This window comes from Cynocephalus volans, chromosome 9 (assembly GCF_027409185.1).
Source record: "Cynocephalus volans isolate mCynVol1 chromosome 9, mCynVol1.pri, whole genome shotgun sequence".
Taxonomy (NCBI): domain Eukaryota; kingdom Metazoa; phylum Chordata; class Mammalia; order Dermoptera; family Cynocephalidae; genus Cynocephalus; species Cynocephalus volans.
In genome coordinates, this window is record NC_084468.1 from 110102110 (window position 1) to 110118735 (window position 16626).

The window sequence follows — 16626 nt, forward strand, 5'->3', positions numbered from 1 at the left end:
ACAAATATCAACATAACCATATGAGGAATGACGAATGAGAGACTTAGTAACTAGGAATGTCTCTGTATACATAATCAGTTCTTTACTTGTTCTGGATAGCCAATATATGTCAAATACAGTGTTTTGTCCTTAATGAAGATTTTCAACAAATCTTCTCCGTTTAATATGGTATACAGCAGAAAAATAACTTTTAGTTTCATTTAAAAGATACTTGTGATCCCAGCCACTAATCACAGTATCAGAACAAAGCCCTGATTTATATCTTCAGGATCATTTATTTATAACAGTAGTCTTCTGGGTTGATTTGGGGGCCTTACATGATTGTAGTCCTGAAAACCTTGTGGAGACCTACTTGAATTCATTAGACATCCTACAAAAAAGACTATCAATGTAATATTCACATAAAATTTGAAGTGTTTACCTTCTAGCCAAATTCTTTCTTTCATTGTTGTGTGATCTTACTTGTATTTTTTTATGTTTCTACCTCAGTTTTTAACTTACAGTAAATAGATACTACAATATTAAATCTATGAGAAATATGCCTATCTCTGCTTCTGCTTCAGTTATAGGATCATTGGTGGAAACTCTCAGTTCACCATCAACCCATCCACAGGACAAATCATCACCAGTGCACTGTTAGACAGGGAAACGAAAGATAATTATACTTTAGTAGTGGTCTCCAGTGATGCTGGATCCCCAGAGCCTCTTTCCAGTTCCACCAGTGTGTTCGTCACTGTGACTGATGTCAATGACAATCCACCAAGATTTCAACATCACCCATTTGTCACACACATCCCATCTCCTACTCTTCCAGGTAATCAAACCAACTGAGACCACATGGATATATGCAAACTATATATTGGACATTTTCTATGAATACATTTATGTTATTTATATATATATATATATTTCTGTTATAGTCTAATTTTGCAAATCCCATAAAATTTAGGTTGTTTTGTATAATAAAACTGAAGAAACTTTGAATCTCATAAATGAACTCTTTCTTCTCAGGCCAATTGTGTATAAGATTTTGTAATTGCCACATTTTCCCAATGACCATTTATTAGTATTACTCCAGTATTATAAATGATTAAAATAGATATCACTTCATAGTTAAAGATGGTTCTGCCCTGAGGTGTAATTAGTGTGTAAGTTCCCTGAAAGGAGGGACGTCTCTATTTTTCAAGCCATATTCCAGCACCTGAAACGTTATCTGGGAGGTAATAGGCATTCAAATATATTTGGTGGTAGAAAATGAATATTTTACTTTAATGCTATATAGATAGATTTTCAAAAATGTTTAATGAATGAATAAAAATTGTAATTAATATTTATTTTTATTCCTATTTTGGTGGATGAAGGTTTTTCTGTTAGCTCATGGAGCCAATTATGAACCACTTTCATACTGACAATATGCAGTTATCTTTCTGCATCTCTTTTAAGTTTAGTTTGGTATTATTTGCTTATTTGCAAAGAATGGTATATTCTCATAAGAACTGCACAAATGTCTGCCATTTGTAATTTTTCGATTAGTTTTTAAATGGGAAAATATATAAATACAGCTCATAATTTCTTTAGTCTTGCCTTGAAAATATTTTAAATTGTCAGAAAAAAATAAATAGATCCAGTATTCCTCTCATTGATCTTTGATTTTTTTTTAACCTGAGAATGTCTAATTGATACCAATTGGAAGTATAAAATGTATAAATGTATGTGCCAACTTTCTATCAAGAGGAAATGTCAATATCAAAGTCATAAATCTCTGATGAAGGTGTTTAGCTGAAATGATGCTGGCAGGCATGATTCTAATTGCATCCAACCTACAACCTGTGGTGCAATATAGAAGGGTTTCTGAATGACTATACAGTGTATTGAAAATACATCCTTATGGCAGTTTTCTGTATATTTCTACTACAATCTGTTCCATTGGCACTCATTCCGAACATTAACTTTTAGAATCCAAATTGAGTCCATTCTTCCACAGTTCTTATTTCTTACTACTTTATAATTATTTTAACTGATTTATGCATAACACACACACACACACATACACACACACACACACACACACACACACACAGACATATGCATATAGAGTTGGCCCTTGAAAAAAGCTGGAGTTAGGGGCCCTGACCACCAAAATCCAAAGTAAGTTAACTTTATTAAGTTAATAGCTCACAGACAAAGTTTTCCATGAGACAGTGGATATAAGGAATCAACAGTAATTTTTTAAAAATATATTTGTTGACATGAGTACATATGTAATAATTCAAAGGTATTTTAAGAATAATAGAACAATGATTTCATTTTTTCTTTTAAATTAGGTAGAAGCATAGCTCTTTGCAGAGCTCACATATTATCATGTATGTTGGAATGCTGTATGTGCAGATTTTTCTCCTGGCAGCTATGATTCCTAATGATTAGCTAGTTCTCTTCCCTGTGCTTCTCTCAAAGGAATAATGAAAAATATTAAATCCAACAATCCAATGGACTGTACAGGTTTTAGTTAGGAAATGGCAGGTCAGTCTCTGAAGACTATCCTAAAACAGATTTGACTCGAGAACTTCAGAGAAAATATAGGAGATAATGTTCTTCCCAATAATCTTGAGAAAGTAAAGTTACATTGGGCAGCAATATAGTGTTTTATATGCATTAACCTATGACCAAATGTTTTATTAGGATTCCACGTGATTATAACTACACTCTCCTTCTCTTATAGGTTCCTTTGTCTTTGCAGTTACAGTCACAGATGCTGATATTGGACCCAATTCTGAACTGCATTATTCTCTTTCGGGTAGAAACTCTGAAAAATTTCACATTGACCCACTGAGGGGAGCTATTATGGCAGCTGGACCACTAAATGGAGCTTCAGAAGTGACATTTTCTGTACATGTAAAAGATGGTGGCTTAATTCCAAAGACAGATTCTACAACAGTGACTGTTAGATTTGTGAACAAGGCAGATTTCCCTAAAGTCAGAGCCAAAGAACAAACATTCATGTTTCCTGAAAACCAACCAGTAGGCACTCTTGTCACGACCGTTTCGGGATCCTCATTGAGAGGAGAACCTTTGTCCTATTATATTGCAAGTGGGAATCTTGGCAATTCTTTTCAAATTGATCAATTAACAGGGCAGGTATCGATTAGTCAACCTCTGGATTTTGAAAAGATACAGAAATATGTTGTATGGATAGAGGCAAGAGATGGAGGTTTTCCTCCTTTCTCTTCTTATGAGAAACTTGACATAACAGTATTAGATGTCAATGATAATTCTCCAATTTTTAAGGAAGATCCATTTGTTTCTGAAATATTGGAAAACCTTTCTCCTCGAAAAATACTTACTGTTTCAGCAATGGACAAGGACAGTGGACCCAACGGACAGCTAGATTATGAAATTGTTAACGGCAACAAAGAAAATAGTTTCAGTATTAATCATGCTACTGGTGAAATTAGAAGCATTAGACCTTTAGACAGGGAAAAAATATCACATTATGTGCTCACCATAAAATCTTCTGACAAAGGAACACCTTCTCAGAGTACCTCAGTAAAAGTCATCATTAATATTTTAGATGAAAATGATAATGCCCCTAGGTTTTCTCAGATATTTAGTGCCCATGTTCCTGAAAATTCCCCCTTAGGATACACAGTTACACGTGTCACAACTTCTGATGAAGATATTGGTGTAAATGCAATTAGTAGATATTCGATAATGGACACAAGTCTTCCATTTACAATTAATCCTAGCACAGGGGATATCATCATTAGTAGACCTTTAAATAGGGAAGATATGGACCGTTACAGAATCCGAGTTTCTGCACATGATTCTGGGTGGACTGTAAGTACAGATGTCACGATATTTGTGACAGATGTCAATGACAATGCTCCAAGATTTAGCAGACCTTCCTATTATCTAGATTGCCCTGAACTTACTGAGATTGGCTCCAAAGTGACTCAGGTATCTGCAACAGATCCCGATGAGGGATCAAATGGACAAGTGTTTTATTTTATAAAATCTCAGTCAGAATATTTCAGAATTAATGCCACCACCGGAGAGATTTTCAATAAACAGGTCTTAAAATACCAAAACATCAGTGGCGTCAGCAACGCGAACATCAACCGGCATAGTTTTGTAGTGACATCTTCAGATCGAGGTAATCCTTCCTTACTTAGTGAGACAACAGTTACCATCAACACAGTGGACAGTAATGATAATGCACCTCAATTTCTTAAAATTAAATATTTTACTCCAGTCACCAAAAATGTTAAAGTTGGTACAAATTTAATCAAAGTAACTGCAATAGATGATAAAGATTTTGGACTGAATTCTGAAGTGGAGTATTTTATTTCTAATGAAAATCATTTAGGAAAATTTAAGTTAGACAATGATACAGGGTGGATTTCAGTAGCATCATCCCTGATTTCTGACTTGAATCAAAACTTTTTGATCACGGTCACTGCAAAGGATAAAGGAAACCCTCCACTTTCGTCCCAAGCAACTGTTCAAATAACTGTCACTGAGGAAAACTACCATACACCCGAATTCTCTCAAAGCCACATGAGTGCAACCATCCCAGAGAGCCATAGTATTGGAGCCATTGTCAGAACTGTTTCTGCACGAGATAGAGATGCAGCTATGAATGGCTTGATTAGGTATAGCATTTCTTCAGGAAATGAAGATGGCATTTTTGCAATCAATTCTTCCACTGGTGTATTAACACTAGCCAAAGCCCTTGATTATGAGCTATGCCAGAAACATGAAATAACTATTAGTGCTACCGATGGAGGATGGGTTGCAAGAACCGGCTACTGCAGTGTGACCATAAATGTGATTGATGTGAATGATAATTCTCCAGTATTCCTTCCTGATGAATACTTTCCTGCTGTTTTGGAAAATGCCCCAAGTGGGACAACTGTTATCCACCTAAATGCAACAGATGCTGACTCTGGAACAAACGCTGTGATTGCATATACAGTACAGTCATCTGACAGTGACCTCTTTGTCATTGACCCTAACACAGGAGTCATCACCACTCAAGGCTTCTTGGATTTTGAAACCAAGCAGAGCTACCATCTTACTGTGAAAGCCTTCAATGTCCCAGATGAAGAAAGGTGTAGCTTTGCCACTATTAACATACAATTAAAAGGGACGAATGAATATGTGCCTCGTTTTGTTTCCAAACTTTATTATTTTGAAATTTCAGAGGCAGCTCCTAAAGGTACCATTGTTGGAGAAGTGTTTGCCAGTGACCGTGATTTGGGCACTGATGGGGAGGTACACTATTTGCTTTTTGGTAACAGTCGAAAGAAGGGTTTCCAGGTCAATAAAAAGACTGGACAAATTTATGTTTCTGGACTTCTTGATAGAGAAAAAGAAGAAAGGGTGTCTTTGAAGGTATTGGCCAAAAATTTTGGAAGCATTAGGGGTGCAGATATAGATGAGGTCACTGTAAATGTCACTGTGCTTGATGCCAACGACCCACCCATTTTCAGTCTAAACATTTACAGTGTTCAGATCAGTGAAGGGGTCCCCACAGGAACTCATGTGACCTTTGTCAGTGCCTTTGACTCAGACTCCATCCCCAGCTGGAGCAGGTTTTCTTACTTCATCGGATCAGGGAATGAAAATGGTGCCTTTTCCATTAATCCACAAACAGGACAGATCACCGTTACTGCAGAATTAGATCGAGAAACACTACCAATCTATAATCTCACAGTTTTGGCTGTTGATTCAGGGACCCCCTCAGCTACTGGAAGTGCTTCCTTATTAGTCACCCTGGAAGATATAAATGATAATGGGCCCATGCTAACCATCAGTGAAGGAGAAGTTATGGAAAACAAACGCCCAGGAACTCTGGTGATGACCCTTCAGTCCACTGATCCTGATCTCCCTCCAAATCAAGGCCCTTTTACCTATTATCTGCTGACCACAGGCCCTGCCACCAATTATTTTAGTCTGAACACTGCTGGAGTGCTGAGCACAACCAGAGAGATTGACAGAGAGCAGATTGCAGACTTCTATCTGTCTGTGGTCACTAGGGATTCTGGTGTCCCTCAAATGTCTTCCACAGGAACTGTGCACATCACAGTTATAGACCAAAATGACAATCCTTCACAGTCTCGAACGGTGGAAATATTTGTTAATTATTATGGCAACTTGTTTCCTGGTGGGATTTTGGGCTCTGTGAAGCCACAGGATCCGGATGTGTTAGACAGCTTCCACTGCTCCCTTATGTCGGGAGTCACAAGCCTCTTCAATATTCCAGGGGGCACTTGTGACCTGAATTCCCAGCCAAGGTCCACAGATGGCACATTTGATCTGACTGTCCTTAGCAATGATGGAGTGCACAGCACAGTCACGAGCAATATCCGAGTTTTCTTTTCTGGATTTTCCAACGCTACAGTGGATAACAGCATCTTACTTCGTCTTGGTGTGCCAACAGTAAAGGACTTCTTGACTAACCACTACCTTCATTTCTTACGCATAGCCAGTTCACAGCTTGCAGGCCTAGGGACTGCTGTACAACTCTATGGTGCATATGAAGAGAACAATAGAACATTTCTTTTGGCAGCTGTGAAGCGAAATAATAATCAGTATGTGAATCCCGGTGGTGTAGCCACCTTCTTTGAAAGCATCAAAGAGATCCTTTTCCGGCAGAGTGGGGTAAAGGTAGAATCCGTGGATCATGACTCATGCATTCATGGCCCATGTCAGAATGGGGGGAGCTGTATAAGAAGACTGGCTGTGAGCTCTGAATCGAAGAGCCAAGAGAGTCTTCCAGTCATCATTGTGGCAAATGAACCTCTGCAGCCCTTCCTATGCAAGTGTCTGCCAGGATATGCGGGTAGCTTGTGTGAAATAGATATAGATGAATGCCTTCCATCCCCTTGCCACAATGGTGGGACCTGTCACAATTTAGTGGGAGGATTTTCATGCAGCTGCCCAGATGGCTTCACTGGTAGGGCCTGTGAGAGAGATATCAACGAGTGCCTGTGCAGTCCTTGCAGGAATGGTGCCGTCTGCCAGAATTTTCCAGGAACCTTCAACTGTGTTTGCAGAACTGGATACACAGGTAGGACAATGTTTTACTCTCTCCACTAAGACTTTAGTCATGTCAAGCATAATAGAAAGTGATGAATTTTGTCATTTCAAAATGATTTTTCATAAAAACTGGCATAATCAGAGCAAATTTTTTTGAGAATTTACTTATGGTTGGGTGCTGTTGTAAGCAGTTTATATGTATTTATTTTATTTACTTCTCACAAGAAAACCTATAAGGTGGGGATATTTTCCAGTTTTTACAGACAAGAAAGAAAAGTAAGGTAAGCTCTCCAAGGTGATCCATTAATTTGTTGTAATGTCAGGATTTAAGTCCATACAGTTAATTCCAGAGCTTAAGCTATTAGTCTTTTCAGCGTTTCCTATAAGAGCAAAAAGAGAACAATACATTCTAAAAAGAGTGTTCTGAAGTTTAAAGGACATGGTAATATAAGCATAAGACCTGAGACATTTTATGTGCTAAATAATTGTTGACAATTATTGTGTTTCATTCTTTACTTTATCATCATCATTCTTATGATCTTTATTAATCTTAATCATCATTACAGGCTGGGCATCCCTAATCCAAAAATCCAAAATCTGAAATGCTCCAAACTCAAAAGTTTTTGAGTACCAACATCATGCTCAAAGGAAATGCTCATGGGAACATTTCAGATTTTGAATTTCCAGATTAGGAATGCACAACTGGTATGCATTCTGTAAATATTCCACAAATTTGAAAAAATCCAAAATCTGAAACTTTTTTTTCAGATCTGAAAATACAAAATCTGATCCTCAACATTTCAGATAAGGGATACTCAACCTGTCTTATTGAAGTGTGACCCTCATTGTGAGGAGAATACACCAAGAATGCTGTTTTAAGATTGAGGTTCAATGACTTGTTGTTTATAGTAGTTGAGTACAAGCATAATAGGCTGATTTCTCAGGTAAAGCAGACCATAACTGAACCACAATCCACCTTGACATTTTAGAAGTGGCATTAAACATATAGCGGCAAATTTGTCCAGCTAGTCTTCAACACCCTAATAGGACATGACGTTGGGGTGTGTGTGTGTGTGTGTGTGTGTGTGTGTGTGTGTGTGTGTGTGTGTGTGTGTGTGTGTGTGTGTGTATGCCTATCTGTATCTATCATTGTCATCATTATCTACCTGTCTTTCTATCTATCCATCTTCTATCATCCATCTATTTATCATCAGTCTATTAGCTGATCAGTGGTTGGTGTTTCTTCAAATGTGAACAAATATTATGCTGTTGGTAAGTTTGAGGACAGCAAAATTCTCTCTAATAATTTGCACACTATACATTTTTAGAACATACATATTACATTGGGTTGCTCTGTAGTATTGTTAAACATGATTTAAAGTACATGTGAAACAGGTAAAACCAAGATAAATTATTTTAAATTATTGTAAATATATTTCAAAATATTTTAAAAGAGGATTGATTTTAAGCACATTCATATTGATATCATTTTTTTAAAGTACCCATTATGTGTATACTTATGGTTTTATATTTGGAGAATTTAATTTCTTGAATTTCAAATTTGATAAAGCAAATTTGAAAAAGCTGAAATAGTGCTTACAGACTTTGCCTTCCAACAAAATAATGTCCATGAAATATAAATGAAGAAGAGGACAGTAAGCATGTGTAGTGGGAAGAATAGATATTTAATAGAATCTTATTTATTTGTAGGTTTGGGAAGTCACCTAACCATGCTGACCCTTAACTTCCCTATCTGTAAAAAAGGAATATTCATACTTATCTTTTATGGTTGTTATAATGGGTAACTATATGAGTAATTTGTAAAACACCTAGCACAGTATCCAGCATTCAATGAATGGCAATGCTGATTAGTAGTATAGTATAGTGGTAGTAATAGAAGGGTAACACAGAATTTCTAAAAAGACACGAAGCCCCAGGAGCACAAAATAACTGAGTCTGATTATAATTATATTTTTAGGATCATGAATAATAAGGCTCTATCTATGTTATGTGTTCAGGATTTCTAGAAAACTTTCCTTACTCTTTCCCAACGACTCAAAAAATTTCTTCCTCAGCTGGGAATTCAACAATAAAGATGCTTTTGGTCCTATTTTAGTATAACGCACTTAATTTAAGTGTAATACACTTATTCACACTTAGGTTTAGAGTGATTTTGCATTTAATCTTAGAACAACGAAAGTGCACATGCATTTGTTATTGATCAGGAGAAGCAACAGTACCACTGGTGTGAGCAAAGGCACCATATGCTAATTTCAGCATAAATGTTGCTTACTTCATGAGTGGGCACATTACTTTTCCTTAGCTTGTTTCTTTCTTTGTTTCATGTTATTGAAATGTACATTATATACTTTTTAAAATGTGATAGTTGAAACTTTTAGAAATGCCCTTATTATTCATCACGGAATCTTAATAACAATTATCAAGTGGCAATGTAAAGCATTGCTTAAAGCTGCTTACACTATACTATAGACATTATTACATTTAGTTCTCCCAACTCTATGAGATGGATATTATTATTATTATTGTTGTTGTTTTAAAGACCAAAAAACTGAGAGGATTAAAAGCAATTAAATAACTTGCATCCAGCCATGGCACAGAAAGTGTTCTGACTGGGTTTTACTGGGAACTTGGCTCCAGTGCCTCTGCTCTTTATATGCGTGTCACACTTCATCACACTTTGATTTTTACTTGCTGAAGAGTACTATCGCAAGATCTTGATATCTTCTAAGAACTTTTCGTCTATTGTTCTACTTACTCCTTACAAAGAGCCTATGAGACAGTGTATTGGTCTGAGGCTGGTCAGGAACTGGAACTACTCTGAGACTTTGAGGCAGGAAGGTATTCGATACAAGAAAATAGTCTACCAAATCTTCCACTGGCTAAGAGTGCCGATAATCTCGGCAAGAAGAACATTGCAGGTATTGCAAGAAGTCACTGCTGGTCATCGTCCACCGGTAGTGCTACAACGAATGATTCCCAGGAGAATGGTCACTGCTTTGCTTTCGCCCTTTAAATATCACTCAGGTCTCTCACTGGCAGTATACAGACTTGAACCCTGCTGGAACGGAGTCTGGAAAAGGTGGTTTACAGATTTCTAGCCCTTTCTATATAGGAATAATGCTGAATGTCGACAGATAACATCTAGCATCGAAAGGTAGCATTATTGTCTGTTTCACATTGCAGGAAATCGAGCCTGTACTCTGGTGACTCTAAGGACAGAGCTACTAAAGCCTCTATTATAATCTGTTTCTGCAAAGAAAGTTACCTGAAGTGATGTATTAATGTTTCTTACGTCCCCTCAGAGTTCATTTCAACCTTCATTTGGAGATAATCCAACTGATCAGGAATGATGTAAACAAATGTAAAACTGAATGATTAATATGAATATTAAATTTATCGTTTCAAGTTCTATGTGCACAATCTATTCAGTAAAACTAGCAGATAATTAAAAGCTGATAGTTTTATTTCTTAATTTTATTTTGCAGGAAACACTATAACAAAAAAACATGGGGACAAATGTTAACCCTTACTTTATGTTGGGAATGCATTGTTCAAATTTCTATGTTTATTGAATGTTGTATCTAAAAGTAATCCCTTAAGGATCATTTTGAATTACTCTTTTCAGCTAGTTTATGCCAGGGTGCCTGACCCAAGAAGACAGAACTAATATATTAAAACATCTTAAAGAGCTAGTCAGAGCTAATAAGCCTCAGGACAAAACTCATGCTTATGTATATGTGTGCCTAACAGAATGAGTTTTAAAAATATACTCATACTAGTTAGATTTTACTTCTTTTAACATCAATTAAATACTAGTGCCTTAGTAAAGCCTTGCTTCTTCAAGGCCTGTATATATTCACACATTTTTTGACCATCAGAATTATTTCAAATCACTTATTTTTTATACTCTCTTTACTTTTGTGAACTTTCACCTGCATTTAATCAATGGTTTTCAGTCTATGGAATTACAAATTGGAGCTGCAAGATTTTCTGAACTTTCTGCTTAAAATCATCCTCTGCCACTACCCTCCATCTCACACACACACACACACACACACACACACACACACACACACACACGCATGCACGCATGCACGCATACACATACACACACACACCCCACAGCATATTTTATGTGTAGTTAGAAATTGTGTTGAAGGTTAGAAGAGTGAGTGGCTTATGAATGGATGGGAACTGAAAGACTTTATCCTCAGAATCCCACAGTTAATGATTAAGTGTTGACTGAACAGGGATTTTGTGTAGGGAATATTCTGTAAAGATGCAAATATAAAAATGAAAATTAGGGAACAAAATAGATATAAAGGGATATAGTTATTATCATATTACCACCAATTTATTCCTGAAATATTTTTTAAAGTTTACTTTTAAGTTTGTGACCATAGTGGTCAAGTACATAGTAAATATGAAATAAGTATATTGTTAAATAAATAAGTGATTTAGAGAGAATGAATTTGTATAAATTGTGCTTTTTATCTCTTTTTCTCAGTTGCTAGCAAAAGAACCCAAAGTAAAAAAAAAAAATACATAGATTGGACCATATTTAGTTACAATTACTTTGTTTTCTTGTTAAGAAAAATTTCCTGTAATTTAATTTTATATCATTAAGTGGAGCTTTGATGAGCTATAATATAGGGTATTAGAAAAGATGAATAAAGTTTATTATAGCATAGGACATATGAAAAATTAATTTCTAGATTTTCACAAGAGTTAAGGATACCAAAAATTATATCAGTTGTTAATATGCCTCAGAAAAACAAACAATAGTCTTTCTCATGTTATTCATTCCTCAGAATTTCAGGGGAACCTAGAGGAAAACATCAGCCTAATAGCTACAAATTTACTTTTTATTTTCCCATCCAAATGAAAATGTCTTGCATTTAATAGAACACTAATCAGAAAGCACAATTATAGTTAGCAACCAACTCAGCATTTGTCTTCCTGCTCTCAGGTTTTCACTGTTTGCAGCACATGCCTGGCATGAAGTCCTTCATAGGAACGAATAGTGTTGTAAAACGCAGCACGTAGGTAGAATTTATTTCTCAGTTGGGACCTCACATAGCATTAGTTGATAGCCCCTTGACCCTTTTCCATTCACCTTCACAAATCTGGATGAGTTTCAGGTGTGGTATTTGGAATAATGCCAGGGGTTTATTACCATATGGAGAAGTTTTCCTGTGTTCTCAACTTAGTCTTGATATTTCAGGGGAAGATGCTATTTGTCCATTCATCATTTTTATGTCATTTGACAGTATAAACAGTAATATTCTTTCAGACGTAAAAAGTTATATACAGGCTGTACATAATAATTTTACTGAGAAACTTGGCAAATATTTGCTTTCCTAAAGATGGAAGAAGTAACTAAATGTCATTCTTTTAAAACCACTACAGTCGTATATTAATGTTAATGATCATGTGACCCAAAACCATAGTATATAAAGGAAATTCAGTGAGTATATATGAAGTGAAATTTTCTTTGAGATACAGAAGAGTGGCTCATGTAAGAGAGATAAAGGGCTCAATTCTTGTTTTGGCCTTACTTCCAAGAGTGGAAGTGAATTAGACAGTTATCTGAGATGATACGTTAACTTATTTAGGAATTAATACCTTAGATTTCTAGTGGCTTAAATGCTTCTTATTTCTGCAGAAAATAAGCAGGCATTTGTAAGCTTATAATGAATATTATGTATGTCGTTACACGTAACCATTTGTAGTTTCATTGAGATTATATTTGTGTTTGTTTAAAATACAAAAATAAACAAAGGTTTTTTTTCCTTCTTTTGTTTTTCTTACTTGCAGCCCAGCCCTTATTACAACATGGCCTTTTTTCTTTTTTTTTTTTTTAAATGTAAAAAACCATAATGGTATTGAGCAGGATATTTAAATGGACTATCTTCACAAACCTTTTAACAATACAGGGAAACATTTACTTAGTTTGCAAAAAACAGCTATTTTATGCTAAAATAAAAAAATTATAAGCATAAATATTCAGAATGAATAGCATATATGTATTATAGAATTGTATTTTTTGTAAAATAACCTATTTAGATATAAAATAAACTTTGATAGTTGCACATTTTCTCCCTTCTCTGCTGTGTATAAATGCAAGAAATGCAAAAACAATACGCATGTCTAATTTATACATGATCTAAAATATTAAATTGAAGTCTAAATGAATTATTGGATATTAAAAGTCATCATATCCTCATGAGGTGGTCAAATTTGAGTTAAGAATAAATTCAGCTCTGCTCTATACACTCTAATATTAAAATGTGCTATTGGACATGTGAAAATTGAATATACATCCTTGTTGAAAAGATCATAGGTGATCACAAAGATTCAGTTTATGTTCAACGTGTCATCACATCTTCTGCCCCTGAACATGAAGAAATAGACTAAATTTCTGTTGTAAGTCTAAAGTATGTCTTGGAAAGTCCGTGTATTCCCTAATCTCCTGTTATTCATTTATTTTCATCTTTAGCAATTCCCATTCTTCATGGGCTAAGAATTTACATTGTCTGAAGTATATCTCCTTCTATCTGTGATAAATAGTGTATGTTAACACAATTAGTTGATGAATGTCAAAGCAATGATATCAGTTTTTTCTTCTAAACAGCTGCTGTGGCAGTAAACATATCATAATAGAAAAAGGCCCCTTGAGTTCAAGAAGCATGGGTGCCTTTCTTTGTGCAAGTGCTATTAGTACACTTCCAAGCCTGAAGGCACTGACAAGTATTGTTAATTGACTCGAAGCATTAATTAAGCTAATGATCCAAGATTTTGTTTGTCAGTGCTCCAACACGTCAGATTATTTTACCAGGAGCATGTTAAACTAATTCAAACTGCAGCATTCTCTGATAATCATTATGCCATTACCACTACAATATAAGTAGATAGACCTGTGCAGAACCATACAGAATGTGGTGTTAATTTCTAATTGGATAATAGAGCATGAACTTTCCAAACCAGCAAAATATGCATTTAGAGGCTTGCTTTTGATTCTGAGTAAAATTATGACATACTTCTCTCTCACACACAAAGATCTTTTAAGAGTAATTTAAAAATTTCAAGCTGTGTCTTTAAATCTAACTATCTAGTATGGCACCTCTTTGAGTTTATGAACTTTAAAAATATTTTACTCGTTAAATGGAGAACTTAAATTATTGGATGGTAAACAATTTACATACTCTAACATCAACAAATAAGATTTTTTTTTTCAAACTCGAGAATATTTTTTTTTTATTTAACCCCTTGCAAATCTATTTGATACATTTTTTATAATTATCTACTAAGGAAAAATAAGAAAATAAAACTGTTATAAACCAAAGTGTTAAATGAAAAGTTGAATTTGTTTTCTTTACCAATTTCTATTTATATTGTCAATACTTGAAGAGTCAGATTCTACAGAGAATTTAAATTTGAAAAGAAATTTATTTTCAAAACTAAATTTTTTCTGGATTTTCTTAGTTTGTGCAAACTTATTTCATTTTCTGTAGTCCCCGTATGTTTTAGCACATGAGCAAATCTTATTTATTTTAGAGTGTTTTTCTTCCCCTCACTTTTCACTAACTGCAATAGCCTATAGTTTGTATTCAAATTGAACTCAGAAATCTGTGTTAAAATATAGTTTTGTAAGAAATAAATAAGATAACTGATTTATACAAGTTACATGCAAAATGAACACCTAAATTTTTTTGTTGTTGTTATTTAAACTAGGGTTTAAAAAGGTAGTTTTTCCAAACAAGATTTTAAAGAATATAGTTGAACTTTATAGAATCAGTGACTTGGGTTTTTATGCTGTTATATCTTTTTCTTAGAGAGCGCATGTGTCCACGTATTTGAGTAAGTGCACATGACAGTACTCCCCTAAATTTGTTATCCTTGGTTCCCCATTTCCAGTCTTTAAGAAGTGAAATTGGCAATATTGTAACCCACTGACATGTTTCATGATATAAAGGTTGTATTGACCACATCTATAATAAAGTATTTGAATCTATTTATTTAAGACATGTTACTTTTAACACAATTCTAAAAGGAATTTTCAGAAAAAGAAAGGAATACTGTACTTATTCCAGTAGCACATGTTAAAATGGTGTATACTTTTACAGTGAAAAGAAAAAAAAAAAGGAAGGATTGGGACCTGAGTCCCCTGATGGCAAATAAATAATCAAAAGATTAGCCTGTAGGTCTTATTTATTCTATATTGGGCAATGCTGGTGTTTTATTGAGAAAAAACAATCCACATCCCTGAAATAGTCTATCACATATCCAGTTGGAGAACAGCAAAGGAAGGAGTTCTATGAAACTAGCATCCCTCTGGGGTGAAATCAAGCACAAGCCTACAGTAAAGTTAGTTGTCTGGCCTGTTTCTCAAATGTGACACACTGCTACTTAAAACTAATTTCTGTGCCTCTAGATTGGTAACTTTTTTATTTTCACATTCTTCCCTTAGAATAGAAAGACATACTGAAATTGTTAGTTCAATGTTTTTCCTTGTAAGGAGGTTCAATTTTATTTATAAAGGAAAAAATGTTGTGTTTATGATTCTATGAGGTACAGAAATGGGCTTAGTTAGCATGTCATAAGGTCTGACTCACACTTATAATTTCAGAGCAGAACAATTGTGGCTACATAATCAAGCCACAAAAACAGAACTAAGTTAAACAAAACTTTGACTATGTTTTAAGCAAAGTTATTATGATGAAATGGATTAAGCATGCATCAGGTATCTGGTATTATCTATGCATCGAGTATCTGAACATCTGGTCTGGTTGTGAATATAAAATGTATATGATTTCATGAGATATCTAATAAATACATTAGTGCAATTATGTTGAGAAGTAGAAAATAGCTTTACAGAAACAAACTCGACAGTAATTGTGAACCTGCTGTCAATGGATGGAAATTAACTAAGAACTCTATGACATCTCACCGTTTTATAGAATTGAAAACCTAGAGATTTCCTAATATATTAAATTATTGTAATAATTTAAAGTTGTAGAATAGTGATATTAGAACATGTTCAAGTTTATCTGAACACAAACAACAAAAACAAAAACAAGTGGGACATATGCCCTAAGGTTTGTCTACTAAGTGATCAACTATTCAATTATAGCTTTGGGAAACCTGGATATGGAGAAGACCTGAATCGGTCTGTTTCATAATTTTACAATTTCTCAGATACGATATTAGCCTCCAAGGGCCATTTCTCCTCCACCTGCGAAAGGTAGATGTTTCCTTTGTATGGATTAATTTCCCCCCCTAGAATGAAAACATCATGTCAAGACACTTGTCTGCTTTCTTCACTGCCATATCCACAATCATGCCTAGCCCATAGTGAGCACTCAGTCAATATTGGCTGATTCAATTTAAGAAGATGATGTTTGAGAAGTCTTTATAAACTGAAAGATATGTCGCTTAGGTATTACCATTTTAGAAAAAAAGACAAACTATATATACTCTGTAGTTGTAAGTAAATTTTACTAAGTATTTGAAAATATGTTTAATGTGTTCTATGTTTTCTTATTTCTTATTCTGCTTTACAACAAC

At 34.8% G+C, this 16626-nt stretch overlaps 1 protein-coding gene across 2 annotated transcripts in view; it reads left to right on the plus strand.

Annotated features, from left to right (window-relative positions):
- Positions 1 to 16626, plus strand: part of FAT4 (FAT atypical cadherin 4) — a 157765-nt gene that overhangs the window by 116987 nt on the left and 24152 nt on the right. Inside the window, exons 8-9 of one of the 2 annotated variants that reach the window (XM_063108595.1) lie at positions 564 to 814; positions 2720 to 7069. In XM_063108595.1, coding sequence (XP_062964665.1) covers positions 564 to 814; positions 2720 to 7069 — 4601 coding nt within the window. The remainder of the gene's footprint in view (positions 1 to 563; positions 815 to 2719; positions 7070 to 16626) is intronic. The other variant, XM_063108596.1, reaches the window with a different exon arrangement.